This window comes from Pan paniscus, chromosome 12 (genome assembly GCF_029289425.2).
Source record: "Pan paniscus chromosome 12, NHGRI_mPanPan1-v2.0_pri, whole genome shotgun sequence".
Classification (NCBI taxonomy): Eukaryota; Metazoa; Chordata; class Mammalia; order Primates; family Hominidae; genus Pan; species Pan paniscus.
The window spans coordinates 51,831,411-51,859,255 of NC_073261.2; the positions used below are offsets into that span (position 1 = coordinate 51,831,411).

At 51.6% G+C, this 27,845-nt stretch overlaps 3 protein-coding genes across 9 annotated transcripts; 1 reads left to right on the forward strand and 2 right to left on the reverse strand.

Moving 5' to 3' along the window:
* Positions 1-268: 268 nt before the first annotated feature.
* DOK1 (docking protein 1) lies at positions 269-9,126 on the reverse strand. Of its 5 annotated transcripts, none has more exons than XM_034953428.3 (6): positions 8,662-9,081; positions 3,011-3,184; positions 2,372-2,671; positions 2,153-2,246; positions 1,743-1,927; positions 269-1,513 (listed from the first exon to the last, which is right to left on the reverse strand). In XM_034953428.3, the coding sequence occupies exons 2-6, from the start codon at positions 3,068-3,070 to the stop codon at positions 707-709; spliced, it is 1,446 nt and encodes a 481-aa protein (XP_034809319.3). In that variant the 5' UTR covers positions 3,071-3,184; positions 8,662-9,081; the 3' UTR covers positions 269-706. The 5 variants fall into 5 exon arrangements, with proteins under 5 accessions (XP_034809319.3, XP_024783376.1, XP_024783377.1 ...); XM_024927608.4 differs by having other exon boundaries at positions 2,372-2,669; positions 2,966-3,031; positions 8,662-8,759; XM_024927609.4 differs by lacking the exon at positions 8,662-9,081 and adding an exon at positions 3,278-3,395 and having other exon boundaries at positions 2,372-2,669; positions 2,966-3,031.
* On the forward strand, positions 2,095-24,717 carry LOXL3 (lysyl oxidase like 3). 2 transcript variants are annotated; one of them, XM_003810325.6, is made up of 15 exons: positions 2,095-2,160; positions 3,895-3,957; positions 5,187-5,511; positions 7,485-7,648; positions 8,251-8,465; positions 20,911-21,130; positions 21,368-21,548; positions 21,689-21,843; positions 22,086-22,253; positions 22,387-22,549; positions 23,067-23,310; positions 23,410-23,525; positions 23,605-23,741; positions 23,848-23,959; positions 24,162-24,717. In XM_003810325.6, exons 3-15 carry the CDS (start codon positions 5,199-5,201, stop codon positions 24,233-24,235), a joined length of 2,262 nt encoding a protein of 753 aa, XP_003810373.1. In that variant the 5' UTR covers positions 2,095-2,160; positions 3,895-3,957; positions 5,187-5,198; the 3' UTR covers positions 24,236-24,717. The 2 variants fall into 2 exon arrangements, with proteins under 2 accessions (XP_003810373.1, XP_034809318.1); XM_034953427.3 differs by lacking the exon at positions 2,095-2,160 and having other exon boundaries at positions 3,408-3,957.
* On the reverse strand, positions 24,664-27,832 carry HTRA2 (HtrA serine peptidase 2). 2 transcript variants are annotated; one of them, XM_003810328.7, is made up of 8 exons: positions 27,327-27,832; positions 27,018-27,222; positions 26,734-26,928; positions 26,468-26,500; positions 26,137-26,242; positions 25,914-25,983; positions 25,127-25,222; positions 24,664-25,021 (listed from the first exon to the last, which is right to left on the reverse strand). In XM_003810328.7, exons 1-8 carry the CDS (start codon positions 27,830-27,832, stop codon positions 24,856-24,858), a joined length of 1,377 nt encoding a protein of 458 aa, XP_003810376.1. In that variant the 3' UTR covers positions 24,664-24,855. The 2 variants fall into 2 exon arrangements, with proteins under 2 accessions (XP_003810376.1, XP_008960927.1); XM_008962679.6 differs by lacking the exon at positions 25,127-25,222.
* Between the last annotated feature and the right edge of the window lie 13 nt (positions 27,833-27,845).

Here is a 27,845-nt window from a genome sequence, read left to right on the forward strand (position 1 = left end):
AGGTAGAGCCCATTATAGCTTTTCCATTTTACAGAGGGGCACAGGGGAAACTGAGGGTTGCAGATGTTATCACCCAGGGCCACAGAGCTCACGTCTAGCCCAGGGCAGCTTGACTTGACTCCCCAGGCACTGAACCGCCACACTCCTGTTCCCTTCCTGGGCCCCTTGCCTCTCCGTGACTCTCAACACATTCCTGGTTCTCCTCTTGATCCCCACCACACCCAACCCAACCACTGTGTCCCCTCTTTTTCTCTTCACACACATAAACTTCTTAAACCCAAGCTGACTTTAATGAGAATTTTAAAATTTTTAAATAGGTCTCTGGCAAAGAGCAATGCAGGAGTAAGGATCCAGGCACAGTCCAACATCTCCCAGAGGCCTCCACACAGGCCCCTCAAACTGCACCCATTCTGACCATGCACTACTTTCCACAGACCTGGTCCCACAGCTGTCCCTTCATTTGGGGAAGTAGGGAAGGGGATGGCTTTGGGGGATGCAGAGCCCATCCTCAGCCCTGCCATCTGCCCCACTTCTTAGGACTTCCTGGGATTGTCCTTCCCTTGACTCTCCCATCCCTCTGGTCCCCTGGTCTCACACAGCATGGCCCCTCCCACCCTCTGGCTTCTGCTGGCTCTAACCATTTTCTTTGATCCCTAGTGCCACCTGCCCATGGTCCTCCTTAGCCACCTCAGCCTTGCCCTCCTTCTCAGGTAGAGCCCTCTGACTTGACCCCAGTCTTGTCAGTCCCTACTCTAGAGAGCCCACAGTCCCAGCTCCCTGAGGCCCCGCTCTTCTGGACCTGGCTGTACAGGGCTGAGTTGTGGCTTTTGATGCCACTGCCAGTTGCAGTACCAGGTTCAGGGAAGGCTGGGCCCTGGGGCTTGGGAGCAAGGAAGGGCTTTGTGCTCCGAGGGGGTGGCACAGCGTAGTCATCAGTGGCAGGGTTGTAGGGGAGCTCATAGCCCTCCTCCTTCACCCGAGCTTGGCACCACCATGCATCCTTGGGCTCCCGAGGCAGATCATAAAGGCCCTGGGGAGGGACTGGGGCCAGGCCCTCAGGTTCATCATAGATGGGGTCCTCTTTGGGGTCTGTCAGCTTGGCCTTCAGCAACTGCTGCTGCGCATGCTCATACAAGTCCCAATAGAGAGGTTTCTTCCGTTGTGCTTCCTCTCCTGCCTGAGCAGACGTGCTGTCCAAGGGGTCTGAGTATAGGGAGTCCTGGGAAGGGCATGGAGCAATGCGCAGGGAGTCTAAGGGCTCAGCATACAGGGCTGGGGGACTGTCGAGGAGCTCCTGGGGGCCAGGTGGGGAAGGCAACTTCCCCTCTGCCACCTCCCCTTCTTGGGAGTCAGCTCTGAGAACATCGTGCCCCTGTCCGGCCTTTCCCTGGGCCTTCTGCCGGTGGATGGCAGTCTCAACTGCCTGGAAGATGTCATTTCCCTGTGCCGTCTGGAAGGTGAAGGTTCCAGGGCCTGAGGGGCAGCGGCGGCCGGCCTCGAAAGAGAACATGACCTGAGGAGGGTAGAGGGGGAAACACATTACCAGGAGCCATCAGAGGAAGTGAGTCACACGCCTGCACTAGTTAGGGTATCTACAAAGAAGAGACCACCTGCGAACAGACGTGGGGTCACCGGGTAGGCAAGAAAGGGGGATCCAAAGGTCAGAGCTTCCCACTTTCTGTCCTGCCCCACCCCTCCCACAGCTGCCCAACCCAGGAAGCCCTCCCGGACAGCCCCTGCACCTTGTCCCGGCCATAGCGACGCAACAGAGTGTAGGGCCAGGACAGGAGTGGCTCCAGTATCTGACTCTGGGCCCCCACGGTCAGGAGAGTCAGCCTTTCAGCCTCCACCCTCAGCACGTAGGAGCCATGCAGGCCACAGCGCTCGGCGGCCTCAGTCCTCTGCACCGTTACCCAGAATTGGGATCCTGGAAGGCATACACGATTAGACAGCTGCGGGGGAGGGATGGGGGCAGCAGTGGGGACCCAGAGGACTCATAAGCATAGTGTCCAAGCACTCACTCGGAAGCCAGATCTCAGGGCCTTCCTACTTCTTACTTCCCCATGGGCCCCTGGGTATCCACCCACTTCCCAAAGGCCCTCGGCCCTCCTCCTCTTCACTCCATCCCCGCCCGGGCTTCTGAGGCGTCTACCTTCCCAGGTAGGGCTGTACAAGGAGTTCTCCAGCATCTCCAGGGCAGAAAGCTTAGGTGGGTTATCGGTAGGCGCCAGAGTCCAGCTGCCTTTCTGTAGTAGAGAGAGAGCATCGAGAAACCCGTAATTTCCTCAGCGGGGAGCGGGGGTCGGTCTGAGGCAGCCCCATTTCTCTGCTTCTGTAACTGCCTCCACCCCGCATCGCCGCAGCTCCTCACCGGAAAGGCGTTTCGGCACAGGGTCTGCACCCAGGCTGCACTGGACGGCGCGTCGGCCGCCAGCAGGTGCGAGCGCTGAGCAGTGTCCAGGCGGAAGGCAGTGGCGCCGGGCTCAGGGGGGGTCTCCACGATGACGGGGGCCACACTCACACACTCAGCCAGACGGATCACTTTGCAGTCCAGGCGGCGCGAGCTCCCTCGGCCACCCCCAGAGCTCGACCCCTTATGGTCAAAGAACTCGAGCCGCGCTACGCCGTGGGGACTGGCCGGGTAGAGCACGGCCCAGGTCTTCCTCCACCTCTAGGGAGAGAGTGAGAGTGCTCGAGAGGGAGTGGCGTGCGCAGGCGGCCCGGGTCCCGACGGGGAAGGAGGGAGCGGCGCAAGTCGATTTGGGATCTGGGGCTTACAAACGGGGTTGGGGGCGAAGTTTCCCAAGGACGATGCCACTCCGTCTCCCCAGGACCAGAACCCCTAGACTACAGACGCTTCCCGGGAGTGTGCAAAGCAACTTCACGGGAAAGTCACAGGCTCTCCAACTCCCGGCGCCGCTCTCCAGCCCGCTGCCCACCTCTCCCTGTTTCTGGGCTCTCTCACCCATTACTAGCCCGGATAAGGTTCGGCATCCGTGCGCCAGACTACCTTGGTCCCAAAGCGCTGACTCTGCAAAAAGAGCGGCCCTTCCATCACTGCTCCGTCCATGGCCCCCGGCGGTTCCTTCCGCGCTTCCTGGCCCTGCGGCGGGAGGCGGGGCGGGAGGCGGGGCCGGGTTCCCTGGAGGAGTTTCCGCCCCTCCCCGGCCCCCGCCGGCAGCCGCTGGGGGGGTCACGGTGGGGTGAGGGAGAGGAGCGAGAAGGAATGGTAGAGACCCCCGGATTAGCCGGGCGCTGCAGCACCCCAGGCCCCTACCCGCCGTCGTGGGGGCGCGCCAGTGGCTCCACCGAAAGTCCTCGGTTTTGGCGCGAGGGCCCTGGCCTCTGGGCGTGGTGGCTGCGCGTGACGTCATATGCCCAACGTGACGTCAGAGTGAAAGCCATGACATCACCCCGAAAGCGCCCCGGGCACCGGAGAGACCCACACGGGCCTCCGGGGCTTTATTTCCCCTGGCCGGGCCCGCCCCCAGCCCCGCCCGAGCCGGGCTGTTTAGACTCCGCTGGCCCGGGACTCGGAGGGAGGGCTGGGGTTGAACCGCTTCCCGCCACCACCGGGGCCGCCCCGCCGCCCGGCGGCCGCTTGCATGTCAGCTCCCTGACCGCAGAGGCCTGGCCTCCATGCCGCGGGAAGAGAAAGCTTCATTGAACGAGCCGGGAGGGCCAGGGAGGGGGAGGGGGCGCGGCAGTGGCCAGCTCCACGGGGAGGGAGGACCCAGAGGAGGAGAGGAGGGAACTGGCCGGGAGGAATGGAAGGAGAAGGCGGAATGTGGGAGGGCTCAGGGGGATGTGGGAGGGACGAACGGAGAAGGGGGAGAGAGGGGGGATCCAGTCTCCCCTGGCCGAGCATTTTTTTTTTTTTTTTTTTTTTGGAAGCCCTAGGACTGATCTCCAGGACCAGCACTCTTCTCCCAGCCCTTAGGGTCCTGCTCGGCCAAGGTAGGGGGAGTCACGCTAACCGCAGAGGGAATGAGTAGGGGATGGAGAGGATGTGGAGGGACCAGGGAAAACGGGTGGTGTGGGATGGAGTCGAGGGGAAGCCACCCAACTGAGAGTTTGATTCTTGTCAAAGGGCAAGTGAGACAGAGTACACGGAGGAGGCACATACCGGAGGCGGGGGCTACGGGTGTTCGAACAGGGCAGCCAGGAGCGCCTTAAGGGAGGGGGCTCCTCCGGGAGGCGCTACCCCTGGGTCCCCAACCCAGAACAAAGCTGCCTTGTTGGATTGATTGTTTGGGTTGGGGGAAGCATGTTGACGGGGGCTTGCTGTAGAGGGGCTGTTCTCAGCCCTAGGCAGAGAAGGCCTTGGCTGAGGAGCCATAGCGCCTGGCCTCCCGTTGCCCGGTGACAGCGATGGTGGTGTTGGCAGGAGGCTGGGACAACCCTACCCCATCCCCCGCCCAGCCTTGAGGCCTGGACCTCCTGGGCCTCTTGACCCTGCAGGGCATCTGAGAGCCTGCGTGTTGGGGAGGGCGTGCAGCAGGTTCTCCAGGCGAGCTTTGGTGCCAGCCTTCCCTGCCTGGGAATCTGCTGGGTTAGGACTCTGGGCTCCCATTCAGGGGATCTGTGATCCCAGGGCCGCCTAGGGCCCCTTACGTGCCTCTCTGCACAATCAGTACAGCTGTCTGTCCTCCCTCTGAGTAAATGGGGTCATCTGGATCCCTCCCACGTCCGCCCCTTGGCTCTTGTCAATCCCTCTCCTTCTCACCCGCGGTGTGCTTGGTTCCCCTATACTGAGTGCTTAGTTCTTTGCCTATCACTTTCTATCCGTTGTCTCTCTCCTCTGTGTCTTTCTGGTTTTCTCTCTCTCATTCCCACAGTCTCCCTTCCTCTCACATCCTGTCTGTCTGGGTCTTCCTCTCTCTCTACGTGTCTCTTGCTCAGTCTCTATCTCTTTTTATTGACCCTTCTCTGACTCTCGGTCTCTCATAGTTGTCTCTTATCTCTGGGTCTCTCAGGCTGTGCCTCTATGACCTGTGCCTCAGCCCTTATTTAATGTGTTTCTCTCCCTGTCTCTTGGTCCCTGGGGCTCTTTCTCTCCTGTTGTCTCTCGCTGTCTCTGTCTTACTCAGTGTCTGTTTTTCTTTCGTGACTTCTCCCTCTCTTTCTGACTCTGGGCCCCACTCAATCTGTTTCTCTCACGCACACTTTCTCTCTGGGGCACCCAGGCCTTCCCTGCCATGCGACCTGTCAGTGTCTGGCAGTGGAGCCCCTGGGGGCTGCTGCTGTGCCTGCTGTGCAGTTCGTGCTTGGGGTCTCCGTCCCCTTCCACGGGCCCTGAGAAGAAGGCCGGGAGCCAGGGGCTTCGGTTCCGGCTGGCTGGCTTCCCCAGGAAGCCCTACGAGGGCCGCGTGGAGATACAGCGAGCTGGTGAATGGGGCACCATCTGCGATGATGACTTCACGCTGCAGGCTGCCCACGTCCTCTGCCGGGAGCTGGGCTTCACAGAGGCCACAGGCTGGACCCACAGTGCCAAATATGGCCCTGGAACAGGTGAGCAATGATCCAGGCATATCCTAGGTATTTCCTATGTGTGGCCAAAGTGCAGGGAAAGGGAACACCGGGATGGCACAGCCATAGGGACACACGACACCAAGAACAGCCAGCATTGAGTAAATCCATGGATGACAAACCAAGCAACATAGTTACTTCCCAGAGCTGTGTGACCTTAGGCTAGTCAGTGCTTTCTCTGAGCCTCAGATGCCCTGTATGCAAAATGACTAGATGATGTCTAAGTTCTTTTCTGCTGCAAAAGTATGATCCTACAAAGCCATCCACAAAACAGCCCAGATACAGGTGAGCCCTGTACAAATAAAGTACAGTTGGTCTCATGGGACGCTAAGAGCAGGTAAATGATATCTGGATGTCCCAAAGTCACAAGGGGTCACAGACACTGCAGCTAACAAAATCAGGTTATGGGCCAGAGCTAAAACTAACAAGGTGGTACTGTCTAAGGACAAGTATAAAATCTAGGACAAGTATGAGTGTGGGTGGTGGAGGCTTAAGAGCAGTTCCCTAGGTGAGGCCTAGGACTGTGCCCATGGTATGAACCCACAGTGGGACTGATGGACAGAAGCAGGTGCAACCTGCAGCTGATCCCCCAGTTCCCACTGGCTAGACCACCTGTGGAATTAAGTGTCATTTGTAGATGCTGTGTTTTAAGAGGGACAGTAGAAAATGGAAATACTTTCAGAGGAGAGCTGCCTAGATGTGAAAGATTCAGAAGCCAAGTTTCAAGGAGGAATTGCTGAAGAATCAGGGGATTGATATGGAAAGTAAAAACCTTGCATAGCAATGACATAATGGTAGTTTTCAAATATGGGAAGGACAGTCGTGTGGCTGAAGGATTTTTCTGGTTGGCACCAAAGGAATGAATCAGATGTGGTAGGGGAAAGTCATGAAGAGTCACAAGGACTTTGATGGTTACACAGTCTGGTGGGGCAGGAGCTAGGTGTCTCCGCAACAGCTGGGTAAGTCCTGTTGGGATGTGAATGAGATGTCCTTGAACATTGGCTAGGACAGATGACCTTTGAGGCTGCGCCCAATTCTGAGAGGAAGCCAGTGATACTCCACAGGGTTCAGGCCGGGCTCAGTGGCTCACGCCTGTAATCCCAGCACTTTGGGAGGCTGAGGTGGGTGGATCACCTGAGGTCAGGAGTTCGAGACCAGCCTGGCCAACATGGTTGAAACCCTGTCTCTACTACAAATACAAAAATTAGCCAGGTATGGTGGCACATGCTTGTAACCCCAGCTACTTGGGAGGCTAAGGCAGGAGAATTGCTTGAACCTGGGAGACGGAGGTTGCAGTGAGCTGAGATCATGCCACTGCATTTCAGCCTAGGCAACAGGGCAAGACTTCGTTTCAAAAAAAAAAAAAAAACAGGTTTCAGACAAAGAGAAGAACAAGGGGCTATATGGCAGCACAGACAGGGCGGGCACAAGAGAGAATGCAAGGATGTGAAGAAAGGATCTTAGACGTCCAAGCCTCACAGATAGATCAAACTCCTAAGCCCCCATGTATTGGCTTTATGGTCTTAAGCAAGTTGCTCAGCTTCTCTAAACCCCAGTTTCTTTATATAAAACAGTGTTCTGGCAGCTCTGTTCTAAGAATGATCACATATGTGCACACCATGGCAGAGCACCTGGCACACAGTAGGTACCTGATTAATTGTAGCTATCAATGAATGGGTAGAGACTGATCAGAACTTCAGGGTTGATTCTTGGTTTTTTATTCACCCTATCAGGTTCTTGAGTATCCCCAGATCACACCAATTTTCCCTCAATCTTATGCCCCCTTCCTATTCCCTGCCAGGGTCCCCTGTCCCATCTCCACCCCTTATCATACCAGAAAGATGGGATCATCATGGCCAAGTGGGAGGCCTCAGCACTCACTCTTCCCTACATCCCCATTACTCCCCCATCCTCCCTCCCCAAGCTTCTCTGTCCCTTCATCTCCCCTTCCACAGGCCGCATCTGGCTGGACAACTTGAGCTGCAGTGGGACCGAGCAGAGTGTGACTGAATGTGCCTCCCGGGGCTGGGGGAACAGTGACTGTACGCACGATGAGGATGCTGGGGTCATCTGCAAAGACCAGCGCCTCCCTGGCTTCTGGGACTCCAATGTCATTGAGGTCTGCATTTCCTAGACATACACACACACACCACCCAGGATAGCCGAGAGTACTGTGGGGTGGTTAGCGGAGACATTAGAAGGTAGTTACCCCTGGGGGATCATTTGAATTGGTGGGAGACTTGGAAAAGCAAATGATAGAGCTCCCAGATGCTGTAAAATCCAACAGGGTTTTTAGCATTCACATTCAAGGGGCTAAACCTGGCATGAGCCTCTCCAGCTTCATCCCTAGTCACCCCTGGGGCACCTGGTGCTCTCCTTCTCCTCAAATGTTCCTGCTTTCCTGAGACATCTTCCTTCTGACTTTCTCCTCCTTCAAAGCCATTTCCTCTTTGAAGTGCTCCCTCCTGCTCCAGGCACAGGGAGGTCCTCCTTCCTAGTGCCCTGAATCCTCTCTGGGAGCACAGCACATCCCACGCGCTGCTGGCTGCAAGAGAGTCCACACCGTGGACTGCGGCCATGGTGGCCGCTCTCTCAGCGCCGCCTCGGGCCCATCCCGCCACTGGGTTTACAGCAGGCACACCAAGCAGGGTTCCTTAAGGGCGGCAGGACACATGAAAGGTGCCACTGGGATTCTTTCCCTGCTTGTGGCCCCGCCCCCAGGTAGAGCATCACCTGCAAGTGGAGGAGGTGCGAATTCGACCCGCCGTTGGGTGGGGCAGACGACCCCTGCCCGTGACGGAGGGGCTGGTGGAAGTCAGGCTTCCTGACGGCTGGTCGCAAGTGTGCGACAAAGGCTGGAGCGCCCACAACAGCCACGTGGTCTGCGGGATGCTGGGCTTCCCCAGCGAAAAGAGGGTCAACGCGGCCTTCTACAGGTGAGGGGCCGCGGGCGCCGGGCGGAGCAGGCCGGGATTGGGGTGCTCCCTGATGAATAGCCTTGGGAGACATCTGAGCAGGTCCGGGGCACGGGAGGACCCGGGGGTCGGGACGCGCGGGAAAATATGGAGGCCGTTGCAAATCTGGAGAGTTGGGAAATCTTGTGGGACCACGAAAGGTGCCCCATGGGAGTACCTGAAATGGGGACCAGCGAAGCTCCCGCTCTCTCGTGGCCGACGCCTGGGCGGGCAGGCGGATTCCTCGGCCCCGGGGCGCGCGCCGGCCTCGCGAGGCCACTCCCAGGCCCGGGGGCGATTCCAGCGCTGGCGCTGCCGGCCAGCGAGTTCCGAGTTCAGCAAGGACGCGGCCGCCCCTGGGAGGCGGCGCCTGGGTGTGTCCCGCGCAGGCTGGGCGCCCAGGGTCCGGGGGCCCGGGGACGGCGGCGCGCGATGGCCGAAGGGCGCCAGGAGAGACCGCGCCAGCCTCTCTGCCCGGGCCGCCCCGGGGCGGGGCGCGTATGTGAACGCTCGAGCCCTCGGGGCTCCTGGAAGTCCTGGAAGTTTCCCAGAATCTCTTTTGGCGAGGCCCAACCTCTCCACCTGCGCTGGAGCCCTGGGGTCCAGTCCGGCTTCCAGGGAAACGCATCACCCTGGGAACTGCCTGTGCTTAACGTCTCCCTTCCCTGGAACATCTACTTTGATCTTTTTGAGAAACTGCCATTGACAGCCAGGCATTTATTTGGAAATCTTTACACCCTCTCACTGTAATCTATTTTGCGAGCCAAAAATCCTCCCTTTCTTCAGTGGTTCCCTAGATCAGTATTGCTGAAAGGCCTCTTGATGTCCGGATAGCTTTCCGCGGGCACACTACTTCAGATGGGGTCTGATGCCGCCAGCCACTGTAGAAATCCTCAACCCCGACTGAAGCGTGCTCGGATTACACTGTCTTCCTACTGCGGCAGCTTCCCACTGCTTATACTGAACTTGTCATCACTTAAAACCAGTTCAGGTCTTCCCTATGCTTCCTACTGATAGAGCAGCCTTTTCCAACCCAGGTATAGGTGACGTTTACCCTATTACATTTGTTTTGATACATAATTTAGAAGCCATAAAAAAGCCATGATGATCCCATGAGATTATCTTGAGTCCTGATGTGACTTTCCATCTGTCATTTCCCCTCAGCCTCCTCTGCTGAACAGACATGGCAGCTTTGCCTTCTGGCTTCATCCAAATGGCTAAAAGTTGTTGTGGAAATGTTTAAAACCAAAGTCTAACTCTTCTTGCAAAATGTTCCTGTAGATTTTCATCAAGCTTCTAATCATCAGCTGTAAAATATGTTCCTTCCACCAACTGGGAAGAAACAGAACACTTCAATGATGTAACCAACATTTCACCTTATCTATCTATATATTTCTTATCTGTAATGAAATCATGGGAGATTCTGTTAGTTTTTGATAAAATCCAGATATGCTATGTTCACAGCCATTCTCCAGCCTTCCAATTTAGTAATCCTGTCAAAAAAGAAAATCATAGTAGTTTGAGTCTATTTTTACTGAAATCCTTTTAGGTCTCTAAGAATCACCTTATTTTTTCCTAAATGCTTACAAACTTCTATTTAATAATTTATTCTAGAATATTACTTATGTGTAGATTGAGGAATTGAGGAATCCTTTTTCTCCTTTTTTTTTTTCTTTTGAAAGTCAGGATATTATCCAGTCTCCAGTCTTTTCTATACCTGCTCACACTTTCTTTGCCTTGGCTCTGAGGCTCATCTGAAATGTCTTTCAGTACTGAGGATTTTCGGTACTTTTTATGGCCTGGACACTCAAACCACTTTAAAACAAACGTGCTGTGCCTCTTTACTTTCATCCATCTTGGGGCTGCATTTCCTTCTCTGTGCTGCTTACCTTCCCTAATTTAAACCCCATGTTCTGAAAGATGCGTAGAATTTAAATAGACATTTCCAGTGAAGAAGATAGCGTGAACAAAGGTGTAGAGATCCATTCACCCAATATTTATTTACTGAGATCTTACTATGTGCCAGGAACTGTTGTAGACGCTACCCGTGGCTCATGCCTATAATCCCAGCACTTTGGGAGGCCAAGGTGGAAGCATTATTTGAGCCCAGGAATTCGAGACCAGCCTGGGCAACATAATGAGACCCTGTCTCTACAGATAATTTTTTAAAAATAAAATTAGCTGAACATGGTAGTGTGTGCCTGTGGTCCCAGCTACTTGGGAGGCTGAGGTGGGAAGATTGCTTGAGCCCAGGAGGTCAAGGCTGCAGTGAGCTGTGATCATGCCACTACACTGCCTGGGTGGCAGAGCAAGACCCTGTCTCAAAAAATAAATTAACTAAGGCCGGGCATGGTGGCTCACACCTGTAATCCCAGCACTTTGGGAGGTCGAGGCGGGCGGATCACCTGAGGTCAGGAGTTCGAGACCAGCCTGACCAACATGGAGAAACCCCATCTCTACTAAAAATACAAAACTAGCCGGGTGTGGTGGCGCATGACTGTAATCCCAGCTACTCGGGAGGCTGAGGCAGGAGAATCACTTGAACCCGGGAGGCGGAGGTTGCGGTGAGCTGAGATCGCGCCATTGCACTCCAGCCTGGGCAGTAAGAGCGAAACTCCATCTCAAATAAAAATAAATTAAGTAAGTAAGTAAATAAATAAGTGGTCAAGGAAGGCCTCTTGGAGAAGGCATCATTTGAGAAAAGATTTAAAGGAGGTGAGGGCACAAGCTATGCAGACCTCTAGATAAACATTTCTAGGAAGAGGGATCAAAAATGAAAATATTCTGGGGTGTGTGTGTGCCTGTGTGTGTATGTAGTGGGTGATGGGATAAGGCCTCTCCTTCTCCTGGAGGCCACTGTGGCTGGAGCTGAGTGAAAAAGAAGAAAATGGTAGGAGATGCAGTGTAGGTGGTCTTCGGAAAAGAATGGGAAGCCAGATCCTGCGGGCCATCTGGGAGAGGATGGCTTTTGTTCTGTGGGAGATAAGGAACCACTGGAGGGCTTGGAGCAGAGGTGTGACATCGGGCTTCCATTTTTTTTTTCAGTACTACTTTCACTGCTTTATTAGAAATAGATTGTAAGGGATGCAGTAGAAGCAAGAAGTCAGGTGGCTGGTTATGGGGTTATTGTCTTCTGAAAGCCACGTAAAGAAAGTGAAAGGTGATGGTGACCAGTGAAAGTGGTGAAAAATGATCAAGATTTATAGACAGTTGAAGGCAGAGCTATAGGACTTGCTGATGGATTCAGTGTGATGTGAGAGAGAGGAGTTAAGGCTCTCTCCAGGTTTTTGGCCTCAGCTAAGTAAGAAATTGGCCTCACGTGACAAGGAAAACAGTGAATGGAGCATGTTTTGTTGGGAGATGGGCTTGGGGGTGGAGGGTAGGAACTTGGTTTTAGACCTGTTAAATTTAAGATTCTTTAAGACATTGAAGTGGCGAGGCTAAGTTAGGTAATTTAATATAGGACTCTGGAGTTCAGTTGAGGAAAACATATAAAGTCCTGAAACTGGACAACATACCAAGGAAGTGAATGTAAATTTAAAAGACAGAGAGAGGCCCAGAGACTGAACCTTGGGGAGACTAAATATTTAAAAGTCGGAAGATAAGATGAATGCAAACAGTGAGGTGAGGTAGGAAGAAAACCAGGGGAGTGTGGTGGCCTGGGAGCCAAGTAAAGTGCTTCAAAGAGGAGAGAGTGACCAGCTAAGTCAGTGCTGCCCAGACCTAAAAACATGAGGACTGAGAAACAAATGCTGGATTTAGCAACAGGAAAGTCACTGTTGGCCCCAACAGAGATGATAATGAATGGTTTATATTTGGAAGACAGTAAGTTAGCAAGAGTAGGTTTATACTGAGAAATAGTGGAAGATCTGGATAAAGGGAGGCCAGAAAATGGAATGCTTTAGGTGCCAAATTGGAGAGTTTGGCCTTTGCCTTATAGAAAAATTACAAATAAAGGTATTTATATGGGACAAGAATAAAGCCAGTGTTTTTGAAAGTTTGCCTGATAGTAGTGGATGAGGAGAGGAGGGTCTTGATGCAGTAAGACCAGTCAGGAGTTTGTTCTAAAATTGAAGCTTATCAGGAGGGTAAAAACAAAGATGGAGGAAAATGAATAGATGTAGGATGACTGATAGAACATAGAGAATGAGAGAACAGACACCTAAAATGATTCCAATGCTGCCTGAGAGAAGGATGGTACCAGCAGCCATCTCTGGGCTTCAGGTTAATATGAACTAGCTTTAGAGATGGGCTGTCCTTGGAAAGTTTGAGACACAGGAATTGTCCCCAGGTATGCAAAGCTGAAATAATTTTTAGGGATCAGGAATATTTGTTGGACATATCGGAATCTCATACTAAGTCTGGGATATAAAGGCTGGAGAAAGAGATACACTAAAGCACAGAGGCCATTCTTCGTGGGGAAAGAGATTGCGGGAGCCCTGGGAGATTCTGTGATGGGGCTATGATCTAGATCCTTCACAGGTCAGGCCCAGCAGAGGGAGCATTCTCACAGGTGATACAATTATTACAATTGTGAAAGATAGGCAAGACAGTTGTAAACAACTCTCCCCTCCTTAGGGAAAAAAAATGGATCTGCTGGCTTTTAGAGGAAGTCAGTAAGATTTAGGGAATAAGAAAATCAAAACCCGATGTATTAATCATTTTTCAATTTGTTTTGGTAGCTCTACCCTAGAACATGTAAAAGTTGTAGAACTTTAGAATAAGAAAAGAATGTACAGATAATTGAACTATTTACTGCTTTTTTACAGGTAATGAAATTGAGGCTCTAAGAGCTTCAGTGCTATTTAAGAAGTCACTCTTCTAGTTCATTTCAGCTTGACAGATGTTTATTGAACTCCTATTTGCCAAGTACTGTGCAAGGTGCTGAGAATACAAAGGTGAATAAATGACAAGAGAGGTTGTTAGGCTGCAGATCATAGAAGACCTTATAGGCCATCATAAGGATTCAGGTCCTTATGATAAAAGGATTGGGAAGCCTTTGATGTTTGCATTGTTTGTTTGTTTGTTTGTTTTGTTTGTTTGTTTTTTTGAGAGGGAGTCTGGCTCTGTTGCCCAGGCTGGAGTGCAGTGGCACAATCTCTGCTCACTGCAACCTCCACCTCCCTGGGTTCAAGTGATTCTTCTGCTTCAGCCTTCTGAGTGGCTAGGTCTACAGGTGCCCACCACGCCCAGCTAATTTTTGTATTTTTAGTAGAGACGAGGTTTCACCATGCTCGCCAGGCTGGTCTTGAACTCCTGACCTCAGGTGATCTGCCTACCTCGGGCTCCCAAAGTGCTGGGCTTACAGGCTTGAGCCACCATGCCCGGCCATTGAAGTGTTTTAATGGGGAGGGCTATGAGATGGCATGATCAGGTTTGTGACTCCAAAAGATCATTTTGAATCTATTTCTTTTTTTTCTTTTCTTTTCTTTTCTTTTTTTTTTTTTTTTTTTGAGACAGAGCCTTGCTTTGTCACCCAGGCTGGAGTGTAGTGGTGCAATCTTGGTTCACTGCAACCTCCGCCTCCTGGGTTCAAGCAATTCTCCTACCTCAGCCTCTCGAGTAGCTGGGATTACGGGCACATGCCACCATGCCCAGCTAATTTGCTGATTTTGGGGTATTTTTAGTAAAGATGGGGTTTCTCCATGTTGCCCAGGCTGGTCTTGATCTCCTGACCTCAGGATCAGATCAAGTGATCTGCCTGTCCTGGCCTCCCAAAGTGCTGGGATTACAGCTATGAGCCACCACGCCCCGCCTTTGACTCTATTTCTGAGAATGATCAGGAGAGGAGCAAAAGATATGGATTGGAGAGATATTTAGAAGTAAAATTGACAGGACTTGGTTATTGATTGACTTTGGGATCCAAGAAAGGGAGAAGTCAGGATTGACCCCTAGGTTTCTGGAGTGGATTTTACTGAGATAATTATCTTTTTTTTTTTTTTTGGACCTACATTACATTTCAGATTACTTTCAGATCTCTACCTAGAAACATTAAGAAGGCAATGAAATAGACAGGATTATGAATACACTAGGTGTGAATTAGACCATATAGAGGGCCCTATATGAAGTGAGAACAAAATGCCTAAGAAAGAGCTCCACAAATTTTAATGACCAGATAGGGGAGGAGCCTGCAGAGAAGACCAACAAAGAGCAACCAGAATTAGGAATAGGCGGCTCTGGGCACACTGCCTAGGAGTCAGCCCTGCTCCATGGGGAGCCACTCTGGAAATTAATAATAATAATAAGCAGAATTAGGAATAAAACCAGGATATTGTAGTGTTATAGCAGCCAAGGAAAGAGAGGACAGTCAGATGTTGCAGAGAGGTCATTAAGATGAAGACTGAAAAATGTCTGCTGGATTTAACAAAATAGAAGTTTGCAGAGTGATAGGTAGGGAAAACCAGAGGAAGTGGGTTGAAGAATGAGTAAGAGGAGCCTGGGCATGGTGGCTCACACCTGTAATCCCAGCACTTTGGGAGGCCAAGGCAGGTGAATCACCTGAGATAAGGAGTTTGAGACCAGCCTGGCCAACATGATGAAACTCCGTCTTTACTAAAAATACAAAAATTAGCTGGCTGTGGTGGTGCATGCCTGTAATCCCAGCTACCTGGGAGGCTGAGGCAGGAGAATTGCTGAGCCCAGGAGGCGGAGGTTGCAGTGAGCCAAGATTGCACCACTGCACTCCAGCCTGAGTGACAGATCGAGACTCTGTCTCAAAAAAAAAAAAAAAAAAAGTAGGAAGAGAGGATATAAAGATGATAAGTATGGACAGCTCTTGAGAAATGTTACTGTGAAGGGGAGGAGAGATGAGTAGAGGGTGTGTGTGTGTGTGTGTGTGCATGTGTAGGAGTGATTTGAATGTTTAAAAGGATTCAGTTAAGAAAAAGAAATGGTATGCAGGACCGAGAAAAATTGTAAGAGATGGAATTTAGAAACATTTAGGTACAGTAGACTTAGAGAAGAAAAATAGTTGAAAGGTATGAGAAGAGGATATGCAAATGTAGACAGGTTTTTGTTTTGGGTTTTTTCTTTGTTTGTTTGTTTGTTTGTTTGATTCTTTGTTTTTGAGACAGGGTCTCTCTATGTTGACCAGGCCAGAGTGCAGTGGCGCCATCATGGCTCACTGCAACCTCGACCTCTTGGGCTCAAGCAATCATCCCATCTCAGCCTCCTGAGTAGCTGGAACTACAGGCTCGAGCCACCACACCCGGCTAATTTTTAAATTTTTTGTAGAGACGAGGTCTCACTATGTTGCCCAGGCTGGTCTCAAACTTCTGGGCTCAAGCAGTCCCCCTGCCTCAGCCTCCCAAAGTGCTGGGATTACAGGTGTAAGCCGCTGCCCCTGGCCTACGTAGGTTTTTATGTTTGATGGTTGAAGGAAGGAACAAATGGTAGGTGGAAACAAACACATCTGTGAATGAAGAAATTTAAATCAAGACAAATAACAGCACTGGTCCTCAATAAGGACAAAGTCCTTAACATAACTTATATATAATTTTATATATAAAATATTTATAAGATAAAAGGGTCTAAACTCTTTTATATAAATATGAAATAAGATTACATATGTTTGTGTATATATATATATAAATAATACAAAGACCTGTTGATATAAGGTCCTTAAATAATTTAGAGAAGAAGTACTTCTAAATTTCTAGATAATACCAAAATGTTTTAGTACTACTCTGGAGATCAAGGTGAACTCTCCAGGTTGATTGGTGAAGAGGCCAAGTGTATTTCATTTTAGACATTTTAGACATGTTTGAGAAAAAGACATTTGGAGAAAAAATTTCACACCATATTTATAAGATGAAAGAGTCTAACTATTAGTAATGTCTCAGTAAAGGGACCTGAGAGTTGTATATTCTTTGCCAGGAATGTCCAACACTTTGGACACTTTGGCAAAGAGACCAACTAAGTACATCCTCAGGAAGAAGCTGAGGCAGAAAATATCAAACAGCTTCTGACTGGTTTAAAATATATACATATATTTAAATCCCAAGGTGTCTTCACACATTAAACAGTCATCCCTCAGTACCCATGGAGGATTGGTTCTAGGATCTCCCAAGGATACCACAATTCAAAGATGCTCAAGTCCCTGATATAAAATGCTATAGTATTTGCATATAACCTATGCACATCCTCTGTATGCTTTAAATCATCTCTAGATTACTTATAATACCTAACATAATGTAAATGCTACATAAGTAGTTGTTATATTTTATTGCTTAGGGAATAATGACAAGAAAAAAAGTTGGTACGTGTTCAATACAGATGGAGGTTGAATCTACAGATGCAGAGCCCATGGATATGGAAGGCCAGCTGTACTATGTTGAAATATGACTCCTCAAGAGAAACAGCAGAGCAGGAACATGTTCAAAGAAAGGACAACTAAGGCTGGGCTCAGTGGCTCATGCCTGTTATCCCGGCACTTCGGGAGGCCAAGGCAAGAGGATAGCTTGGGCTCAGAAGTTTGAGATGAGACCAGCCTGGACAACATAGTGAGACCCTGCTTCTAACAAATATTAGCCAGTCATGATGGTGCACACCTGTGGTCCCAGCGATTCAGAAGGCTGAAGTGGGAGAATCACTTGAGCCCAGGAGATAAGGCTGCAGTGAGCCATGGTTGCACCATGGCACTGCAGCCTGGGTAACAGAGTAACCCTGTCTCAAAGACCAAAAAAAAGAAAAGGAAAAATTATTTATTTCCCTGGAAGTAAGTTTGGGAGATGAACTCAGTTTGTGAATGACCACAGCATATGGGATTGGAACTTCAGCAGGAAGGGTGGTGTCATTGTAAGGAGCCTGGCCTGTGTTCCCCAGTCAAACCAAGTTAACGCCCTTGGATATTCGGCCTTGGTTCTTGGTCCTGGTCCAGCAGCCTCAGGCCTGAACAATGCCAGAGTCTTTCTCAAAGACAGCATCCAGGAAAAAAACACACAGTAGCCTCCCTAGGCCTGACTCAGGCTAGTTCTCCCGCCTAGCCTGGTCAGTCTGGCAATCTTAACAATCCTAACGATGCTCCCCTTAGCCCTCCACTGAGGTTTAGCACTAACATCTGGACTCAGGAGTCCTTACTTGCCATCTGCCCTAGCTAATTTCTGAGGTGCTGGCATGGGGGCACCGTCCTGAGTCCACGGCCTTCACTTCTGCTCACCCACCTGGTCATGTGCTGAAGAGGCCAAGCAGCTATGAAAGCTTGGGTCTCAGCCAGGTGCGGTGGCTCACGCCTGTAATCCCAACACTTTGGGAGGCCAAGACGGGTGGATCACAAGGTCAGAGTTCGAGACCAGCCTAGCCAACATAGTGAAACCCCATCTCTACTAAAAATACCAAAAAAAGAAAAAAGAAAGCTCGGGTCTCAGGAGTGTCTGCTGTTATAGTATCCTGCCACCAGGAAGCTTTCGGACTGCTAGAAGAGAAATCTTGCCCCTGGTCCTAGTTGCACCAGCTTTTCCACTTGGTTCTACACTAACCCTGACTACTATTGTCTTATCCTCACAGAAAGTTGAGGAAGCGAGCAGCCAAGGTCTCAGCCCGACACCCCAAGCCCCTTGGAAGGTAATGGGGCAAGAGCCCCGGGACCTCCTGCTCGCCCTGCGGCCCCAGGAGGTGGATGGATGGATGGCAGCCTATCCATGTCCATCCCAGAACCCAAGCTGATGGATTAGGGATGTGAGGAAAATGGCTTTTCCTGCAGGGAGGTGAAGGGAGCAGGCATGGGGATGGGCAAGCTTTGATCTTAGGGAACACAAGGAGGAAGTAATGTAGGAGTGGCTGAGAAGCCTCCCATCTTTACACCTACCCCAAATAGCTTGGATTCCAGCCTCAGCCACCTTCATTCTTCCTCCTTCCTGCCCCCTCCATCACCTCCCTTAGTTCACCCACATTCCCATTCTCTCCCCTCTCCACCTTTCCTCTTCCCTTCTCCCCTTCCCAACTCCCCCACCTGGATTGACATCGCTAGATTTCCCATTACTGTTGCTGAATCCAGAGAGCAGCATGAGTTCCTGAAATGCAGTTCAATGGTGTTCAGCAGACGGTGGATGCGGAAAATCTTCATTTTTCCCGTCCCCATGCTGCCCACAAAGGGTCTTTCCCAGAAACAGAAAAATAACCCTGTACCTTTCCTGCGCCACATACGTAACCACTACCTCTACCAACTTCCTTCTCCTTTTTGCAGACCAATCACCAAGCTTAAAGTCAAACCCAAACCCCGAGGGGTCAGGGGGCCACACAAGAGGTAAATAAAATTCAGGTTGGGTTGAAAGGAGAGGGAGCATGGAGTTACTCGGCTGTGGCCAGGGAGGGAGGGGGTCCAGGAGGCCTTTGTGGCTGAAAGAGCTGACCAAGAGGAGGAGCAGCAGCAGCTCTTAGAAATCACCTTCCAGGGCATTTACTGAAGTGTTACGCAAGACTGGTCCTTACCTTGGTCTCAGGAATGATGCTTGTCCTAGGATTTGTTTTTTCACTCACTGACTACCTTGTTCCACATGTTTACTTATCTTCCCCTGCTGAGTTCCAGGAGACAACCTGGTGCTTTTCTCTTTCAGACGCCATACTTGCCTCTCCTGTAAGAGGTTACATTTGCCTAAAGGATCAGTGTTCCCAAATCAAATGCTTTATTTGATTAGTTGTTAAAAATAAGTGCTACCAGCTTACTCGAGATGGAGGGAAACTCAGCGTCCCCTTTGGAACCTTTACCAGGAATGCAGTCAGATTGACAGCCCCTGCCTCTCTGGCTCATTTTCCACAATTAGGCTCCCAGTTCCCTAATTTTCCTCCTGGACTCCTTTAGAACTCGAAGTGGGAAGCTTCCAACCCCTGTAATTACATCTAACTTGTCTTCAAAAGGCAGTTTGCACATTAAAAGTCTCCCTGATAACTTCGAGAGGGACTGAAGTATCGATAATTCATCCCTTTCTCCCCTCCTGTTCTCAACAAGTTCTAGTCTCACCCAGTGGTCCCCTCATAGCCCTCATTCCCCAGCTTCTCTGGTGGTTTCAGAGGATCTCAGAAATTTGGGGATGTTCTTGTAGTGCCCTTCTAGCTTAGGGTCATCTTTGCCCAACATGGCCACACTCTAGCCTTCCCTGACCTGCACATTAAAGTACACACTGCCATTTTTATTTTGTTCATTGTAGACAACGGGGATGAGGATGTTTAGAAGATAGATGTCTTTTTCCTGTGATGGGCTCCTTGACTTTTACTTTCAGCCAAACAGGACTGTGGGAGAGTGCCTGATCTCTTAGATCTTCAGGATCCATTTATCCTGAGCTTCCAAAGGTATTCTGTAAAGTCTCCAGGCTTCCTTTGTCTGTTTTGTGTATAAACTTTTCCTCCTCCTGTGTCTTCCTAGCCAATGGCTTCAAGTCATCATATGCCATCCTTCCTCTGACATCAAGTGATAGGGCACATTATTGCAATAATGCATGACTACATCAGCCTCACAGGCCCGTTCCACCAGCACCAGACCTCATTTTCTTCCCTTTCTCTGCGGGCAGAGTGTACTTCACTCTGGCACGTGCCTCACTGCAGCCTCTCATTCTACTGGTATCGATAAACAAGTCCCCCCATTCTCTCAAACATCTCGGCAGCATTTCCAAGCTTTAGCGTCTATAGTTCAGTCCCATTATCCTATTCAGATGGCTTTGGGACACTGTTATGTTGAAATTGCAGAAGTATGGACTGCCTTTTTAAAGACTTACACAGCACAGGTCCTGGGATGTCTTTGCCATTTTGTTGTTCACATCCATCTCCTTTCTCTGGTCATTTATTCCCTCAAACTTTGACCTGTCCTGCATTTATACATCTTCATTCTTGCATATGCCAGTCCCAGTTTTTCTTGCGTCCACCTGCTGGTCTGTTCTTGCTGCATCTGCCCCTCCTAATCTGTCCTGCAGAGTCTCTGGCCTCTGCGGAGCTATGGAGATGGGAGACTTCCTTAGTCCTTTGCATCCTGACTCATTCAGTTATTCCAGTCTCAGCATCACAGAAGGACTTGCTCGCCCTGGCTTTTCAGGCTTCCTGTGTCAGCCACTCCCTCCTGGCCATTTCTTCCAACTGGAAAGTCCTGGTTTCCCCTTCCCTGAGGCCTTAGCCTCAGCCTCCTTTAGGGCCAGCAGCCTGAAACCACTTGGAACAGTTTCTTCCAGGCAAGTCGAGACTAGCCATCCTTCTCTTAAGGTTGTTCTACTGCAGGAGGTCCCCAAGGCCCCTCCTATCTGGGTAGTTGAGGCTCCCTCAGCCTGGAAACTCAGCAATCCCCATGTATCTCCCGAGGGAAACACGGAAGGGGGAAGAAGAGGGGATAAATGGTAACAAAAGGGTGGGGGGCATGGTGGAGGCATGAAGTGGGAGGATGTTTGTGGGGCCAAGAGGCAGGAGCATTGTTTTACCCTACTGCACCTCACTCCTGTCCCCCTAGGCTGCTAGCCCAACGGCAGCAACACTCCTTTGGTCTGCATGGGGTGGCGTGCGTGGGCACGGAGGCCCACCTCTCCCTCTGTTCCCTGGAGTTCTATCGTGCCAATGACACCGCCAGGTGCCCTGGGGGGGCCCCTGCGGTGGTGAGCTGTGTGCCAGGCCCTCTCTACGCGGCGTCCAGTGGCCAGAAGAAGCAACAACAGTCGAAGCCTCAGGGGGAGGTGTGTGAGACAGTGATTATGACCTTTCCCACCCCAGGTGGAGAATCCCTAGCCTGGCAACCCCAGACTAAGCACAGCCCTGACCTTTGAGGACAGAGAGGAGCCTTCCAGGGGGTGGGCCACAGACCTGATACCACCCACTCCCTTCCACCAAAGTCTCACTCATCTCCCAGGTCTGCTTAGCCCTCCGTGCAGATGTTGCCATTTGCCTCTGTTGGGCACTTCTCTCTTCTATAGGCCCGTGTCCGTCTAAAGGGCGGCGCCCACCCTGGAGAGGGCCGGGTAGAAGTCCTGAAGGCCAGCACATGGGGCACAGTCTGTGACCGCAAGTGGGACCTGCATGCAGCCAGCGTGGTGTGTCGGGAGCTGGGCTTCGGGAGTGCTCAAGCAGCTCTGAGTGGCGCTCGCATGGGGCAGGGTGAGGCGGCATGGAGGTGGGAGGGAGAGGGAAGGAGGTACATGCTCCTGGGGGGCATATTCCTTCGGAAGGTTAGGTGTCCCCTGGGCAGACAATATATGCTTAATTACAACTTCCTGATCTTTGCCATCTGGCCCTAGGCATGGGTGCTATCCACCTGAGTGAAGTTCGCTGCTCTGGACAGGAGCTCTCCCTCTGGAAGTGCCCCCACAAGAACATCACAGCTGAGGATTGTTCACATAGCCAGGATGCCGGGGTCCGGTGCAACCTACCTTACACTGGGGCAGAGACCAGGGTCAGTCATCCTCTCTACCTTGGTTGAGGTCTCTTTCATCCTCTCCAGGTCTGGTCTCCAATCTACAGTCCAATGGCCCCCAGCCCATTGCCCCAGGCCCCCGCCATCCTGCAACTCCCACCTGACCCATCACTTGCTAGCCCATTATGTGCCTCTGAGTCATGCTTCAGCCACATCTGTTACAGACTCCCACTACCTCACCCCAAAGCTTCCTCCAGCACTTCCATTCTGTGTCACTACAGATCCGACTCAGTGGGGGCCGCAGCCAACATGAGGGGCGAGTCGAGGTGCAAATAGGGGGACCTGGGCCCCTTCGCTGGGGCCTCATCTGTGGGGATGACTGGGGGACCCTGGAGGCCATGGTGGCCTGTAGGCAACTGGGTCTGGGCTACGCCAACCACGGCCTGCAGGTGAGTGGGAAGGAGAGGGGAGCCAAGGCTGTTGTCTCAAAGCCTGTGTTTTGGGCAGAGGGCTGAGGAATGAGTCCCTTGGCCCAAGATGCTGGATCCTGGGCCTTACAGAAACATCTGCATATGTCCCCAGGAGACCTGGTACTGGGACTCTGGGAATATAACAGAGGTGGTGATGAGTGGAGTGCGCTGCACAGGGACTGAGCTGTCCCTGGATCAGTGTGCCCATCATGGCACCCACATCACCTGCAAGAGGACAGGGACCCGCTTCACTGCTGGAGTCATCTGTTCTGAGAGTGAGTGAAGGAGGGGGTGATGCATGCCAGGGAAGGGAGTGTCTAGGCCACCTGTTTGCAGGGAAAGGGGGCTGTAATCTGGAGGGGCACTCCTTCCCCATAAAAGAACCAGTTTCGCCGGGTGCAGTGGCTCACGCCTGTAATCCCAGCACTTTAGGAGGCCAAGGTGGATGGATCACGAGGTCAGGAATTCAAGACCAGCCTGACCAAGATGGTGAAACCCTGTCTCTACTAAAACTACAAAAATTAGCCAGGCGCAGTGGCAGGCGCCTATAATCCCAGCTACTCGGGAGGCTGAGGCAGGAGAATCACTTGAACCCAGGTGGCAGAGGTTGCAGTGAGCCAAGATCACGCCGCTGCATTCCAGCCTCGGCAACAGAGTGAGACTCCATCTCAAACAAACAAACAAACAAAAACAAAAACAAAAAAATAGTCTTACACACTAGGGAGGGATGGAAGCACCCCTCTCTGTGAAGTCAGCAGTGACTTCTAACACCCCCTTCCTTTCTTGGTGCAGCTGCATCAGATCTGTTGCTGCACTCAGCACTGGTGCAGGAGACCGCCTACATCGAAGACCGGCCCCTGCATATGTTGTACTGTGCTGCGGAAGAGAACTGCCTGGCCAGCTCAGCCCGCTCAGCCAACTGGCCCTATGGTCACCGGCGTCTACTCCGATTCTCCTCCCAGATCCACAACCTGGGACGAGCTGACTTCAGGCCCAAGGCTGGGCGCCACTCCTGGGTGTGGCACGAGTGCCATGGGTGAGAGGGTAGGGAGTCAAGTAGAAGGGCAAGACCACGGGGGATGGGGCAAACCTTCTGGGGGCAGAGAAGGAAACAGAAGTTCCCTTCTCCCCACAGGCATTACCACAGCATGGACATCTTCACTCACTATGATATCCTCACCCCAAATGGCACCAAGGTGGCTGAGGGCCACAAAGCTAGTTTCTGTCTCGAAGACACTGAGTGTCAGGAGGGTGAGTGGGGGACTGAAGTGGACCACATGGTATCCATTGCACAGCCTTTCCTTACACTGACATATGCCAATCCCTCCAGATGTCTCCAAGAGGTATGAGTGTGCCAACTTTGGAGAGCAAGGCATCACTGTGGGTTGCTGGGATCTCTACCGGCATGACATTGACTGTCAGTGGATTGACATCACGGATGTGAAGCCAGGAAACTACATTCTCCAGGTACCTGGAGTCTGGGGCTTCCAGATGGGTGAGTGGGGGGAGCGTTAAAGACACCTTTGAATTTGAGGATTGTCGCTGGGTTAAGTGGCCTTTTTCTCACTCACAGGTTGTCATCAACCCAAACTTTGAAGTAGCAGAGAGTGACTTTACCAACAATGCAATGAAATGTAACTGCAAATATGATGGACATAGAATCTGGGTGCACAACTGCCACATTGGTATTTGATGGGAAGAGCAACCCAGGAAGATTAGGGGATGGGAGGGAAAGACGTTCATTCTCTTTTCCATAACTTGTTTCTCCATCTTCCCACCCTCCTGTGGAGCTCTCAGTCCCTCCACTTCTACCCACCCTTCTCCACAGTGCATCTATCTCCCTCCCTCTGTGCAGGGCACCTCCCAAATTGCCTGTCCACTCTGCAGGTGATGCCTTCAGTGAAGAGGCCAACAGGAGGTTTGAACGCTACCCTGGCCAGACCAGCAACCAGATTATCTAAGTGCCACTGCCCTCTGCAAACCACCACTGGCCCCTAATGGCAGGGGTCTGAGGCTGCCATTACCTCAGGAGCTTACCAAGAAACCCATGTCAGCAACCGCACTCATCAGACCATGCACTATGGATGTGGAACTGTCAAGCAGAAGTTTTCACCCTCCTTCAGAGGCCAGCTGTCAGTATCTGTAGCCAAGCATGGGAATCTTTGCTCCCAGGCCCAGCACCGAGCAGAACAGACCAGAGCCCACCACACCACAAAGAGCAGCACCTGACTAACTGCCCACAAAAGATGGCAGCAGCTTATTTTCTTTAATAGGAGGTCAGGATGGTCAGCTCCAGTATCTCCCCTAAGTTTAGGGGGATACAGCTTTACCTCTAGCCTTTTGGTGGGGGAAAAGATCCAGCCCTCCCACCTCATTTTTTACTATAATATGTTGCTAGGTATAATTTTATTTTATATAAAAAGTGTTTCTGTGATTCTTCAGAGCCCAGGAGTCAGTGCTGGTGGTTGGAGGGACCTGCCCCCACTGGTTCATTTAACCCTCTGTCTCGGTGCCCTCAGAGCCTCAGCCAGGAAGGCAAGGAGGAAATCAGAGCAGGAGCCTCATAGTCTTGGTGATCTATTCATTCTGTGACCTCAGGGGTCACATATAAGGTCAGTGTTTCTCGTCCCCGCCGGATCTGCACTGCCAGCTGGGATTGGGTTCGAACAGCTTCATAAACATCTTCAGCATTTTGTACCATCTGCTCCCCAATGGCCAAAATCACATCACCAGGCCGCAGACCAGCCCTATAGAGAAAAATGGACAGAGAGAAAGGAAGGAGTACAAAGCCTAGTTCAAGGACACATGCACACCTTGCCCATCCCCATATCACACTGCAGCCTCTCCCTCACCGGTGTGCAGGGGAGCCCAGGATGACTTTATGGATGAGTACACCATGCTGAACATCGGGAAAGCTTGGTTCTCGAAGCTGTAGTTCAGCAAGGATGCTGAAAGTACACAGATCACCCTATTAGCCAAACCCAGGCATTCTCCCCATCCTGAGTTCCACCTCAAGTCTCTCATCAACACATTGATAAATATATGGACAGGACATGGGCTAGGTACTACAAAATAGAATGGCAACTCACTTTCTGTCTTCTAGCAATAAGCTGCAACATGTACATAAAAGATGTACACCACATGAGGGCACCAAATGACAAACTGTTAAATCAATAGCACTAATGTCATTCTAGAATACTAAGAGAAGCTTTAAGGGGAAAGAACTTAAGTTGAGCCTAAAAGGATGGATCTGATATTAACCATATAAAACAAGAACAGCATAAATAAAAAACATGGGAGTAGGAAATCAGGTTGGCTGAGTATTCATACAGGAAGGTATTACAGCCAGGTCTAGAAAGTTGATTTACAGACAGATGGAAAATGGCCCTTAAATGCCAAGTTAATGGATTGAAGGCTTGATATCAAAGCAGTAATAGGATGAAATCAATCTGGTGACAGATGTACAAAGTGGAGTGGGATAAGAAAGTCAAGATGATGAAGGGAGACAGCTCTTGTGATTATTTCAAGTGTGACGCAGTTCATCTTAGATAAAGACAGCAATGAGAACAAAGCTCAAGAGAGGTGCCCCCCTCTGATTACACTGGTCACATTACATGTCACTGTCCCTAAAGCTCATACCTGGGACTCAGGGTCAGCATCATCACCCCAATGTAGCGCCGCTGGGACCCACTGATTCCGGAGGAGGAATCTGTGACAGAGGGACAAATGAGCCCCACCCAGCTACATCCTTCCTTCCCCGCCCTCTTCTCCCAGTAGACCACCCTCCAGGAAGTCCCAATGAATGCCCTTCCCCTATTTCCACCACTTTAAAGGAACCCGTTTCCCCATAAGGCAGGCTCACTCTTCTTTTCCCCACGATGCAGAAACTCTCGAAGACGATCAGAAGGGATGGCAAAGGAGATTCCAGCTGTGACCTTCATGGTGTTCACTCCAATCACCTCCCCATCCTGCAGGGATACAGCCCCCAGTTCCCTAGCCCAAACAAATAGTAGGGGATGGGGGCACCCGAACAAAAGTACCAGCAAGTGTTGGGGAGATCTGGTTGGATATTGAGAGATAGCCAACAAAGAACTGCTCAGAAACTTGACCAAACATCCTTGAATTAGGGAAAACCTACCCTTCCCACACTGACCTGGGGCAGGGATTCTTGGAAGGAAGGATGTCTCACTCACCAGGTTAACCAGGGGACCTCCAGAGTTTCCAAACTGTAGGACAAGGAGAAAACATGAAAGAGATCTGGGGATTCTAAGTCTGGGGGCATACCAGGATGTAAGTACTTTCTCCAAATTCTCTTCTTTCTCAGCCCATGAATAAGTGGCCACATTTTTGCAGCCTAAGCTCTATATAGGCTCATCCACCATATATCAGTTGGTGCTTGTACCACACAGCCTCTCCCCCCTCCCCCATCATTTGTCATTTCTCTCCTATCAGGACGCACATCAATAGCTGCATCAGTTTGAATGTATTCCACATTGGTTTGGGGGAGTCCCAGGTCTCTGGCTGGACGCTGAGCAGAGCTAACAATGCCGGATGTGATCGTGTTCTGCAGTGCAAAGGGACTTCCCATGGCAACAACAAACTCCCCTTGCCGGACATCAGCTGAGCGTCCCAGAGGCAGCGTGGGGAGAGGCTCCTAAGGGAGAATGGGTATAAGAGACCTGTCATCTGAAGATGCGAGCAAATAAGCAGCTCCAACCAGACCTGGCCTACCCCAGCCCCCACCTTAGTCTGAATCCTCAGCGTTGCGATGTCTGCCACGGGATCCACAGCTGTGACCACGGCCTCATACGTGTCGCCGCTTAGCAGTCTCACACGGACTCTGCGCCGATCAGCCACCACATGGGCGTTGGTGACAATGAGCCCATCGGCAGCCACCACGAATCCTGAGCCGTTCGAGATAGGGACCTCGCGGCCCAAGAAAGGGTGCCTGAAATGGAGGGAAAACACAGATAAGAGGAGGCTCTGACCCCTCCTATCCGCCCGCCCTCCAGCCCGTGGCTTCAGTGCCTCCCGGTCTACCCCCACCATTACCGGTCCAGGATCTCGATATAGACCACGGCAGGTGCTGTCTTCTCCACCACATCTGCGATGAAGTTGTACTGACTCCGGGGAGAAGCGGGCGGCGGGCCAGGGACGGCGGCGAGGACGGCCGGAGGACCCCGACCCCCGCCCCACAGCAACAACAGCACTGCCCCCCCAGCGCCCAGCGTCACCGCCAGCCACGCGCGCGAACGGGTTCCAGAGTTCTCTGAGGCCTCCCGGGTCCTGGTATCTGGGGTCACCGCAGTCAGTTGTGCCCGGGGACCCGGGGTCCCAGACGTTAGGCATGCTCGGGGTTCAGTGACCCCAACAGACAACCGGGCCCAGAGACTGGGGGTCCCATAAGTCACTCGGGCCCGGGGGTCAGAAGTTCCTGACGTCAGCAGGGCCCGGAGGTCAGGGGTCAAACGGGGTCTCCTCCCCCAGCGAATGCCCCCCAAAGCCCGCCATGCCCGAAGGCTCCAGCCTGCACCCCGCCCCGCCCTCGGCGCAGCCATCAGCTCCGCCTTG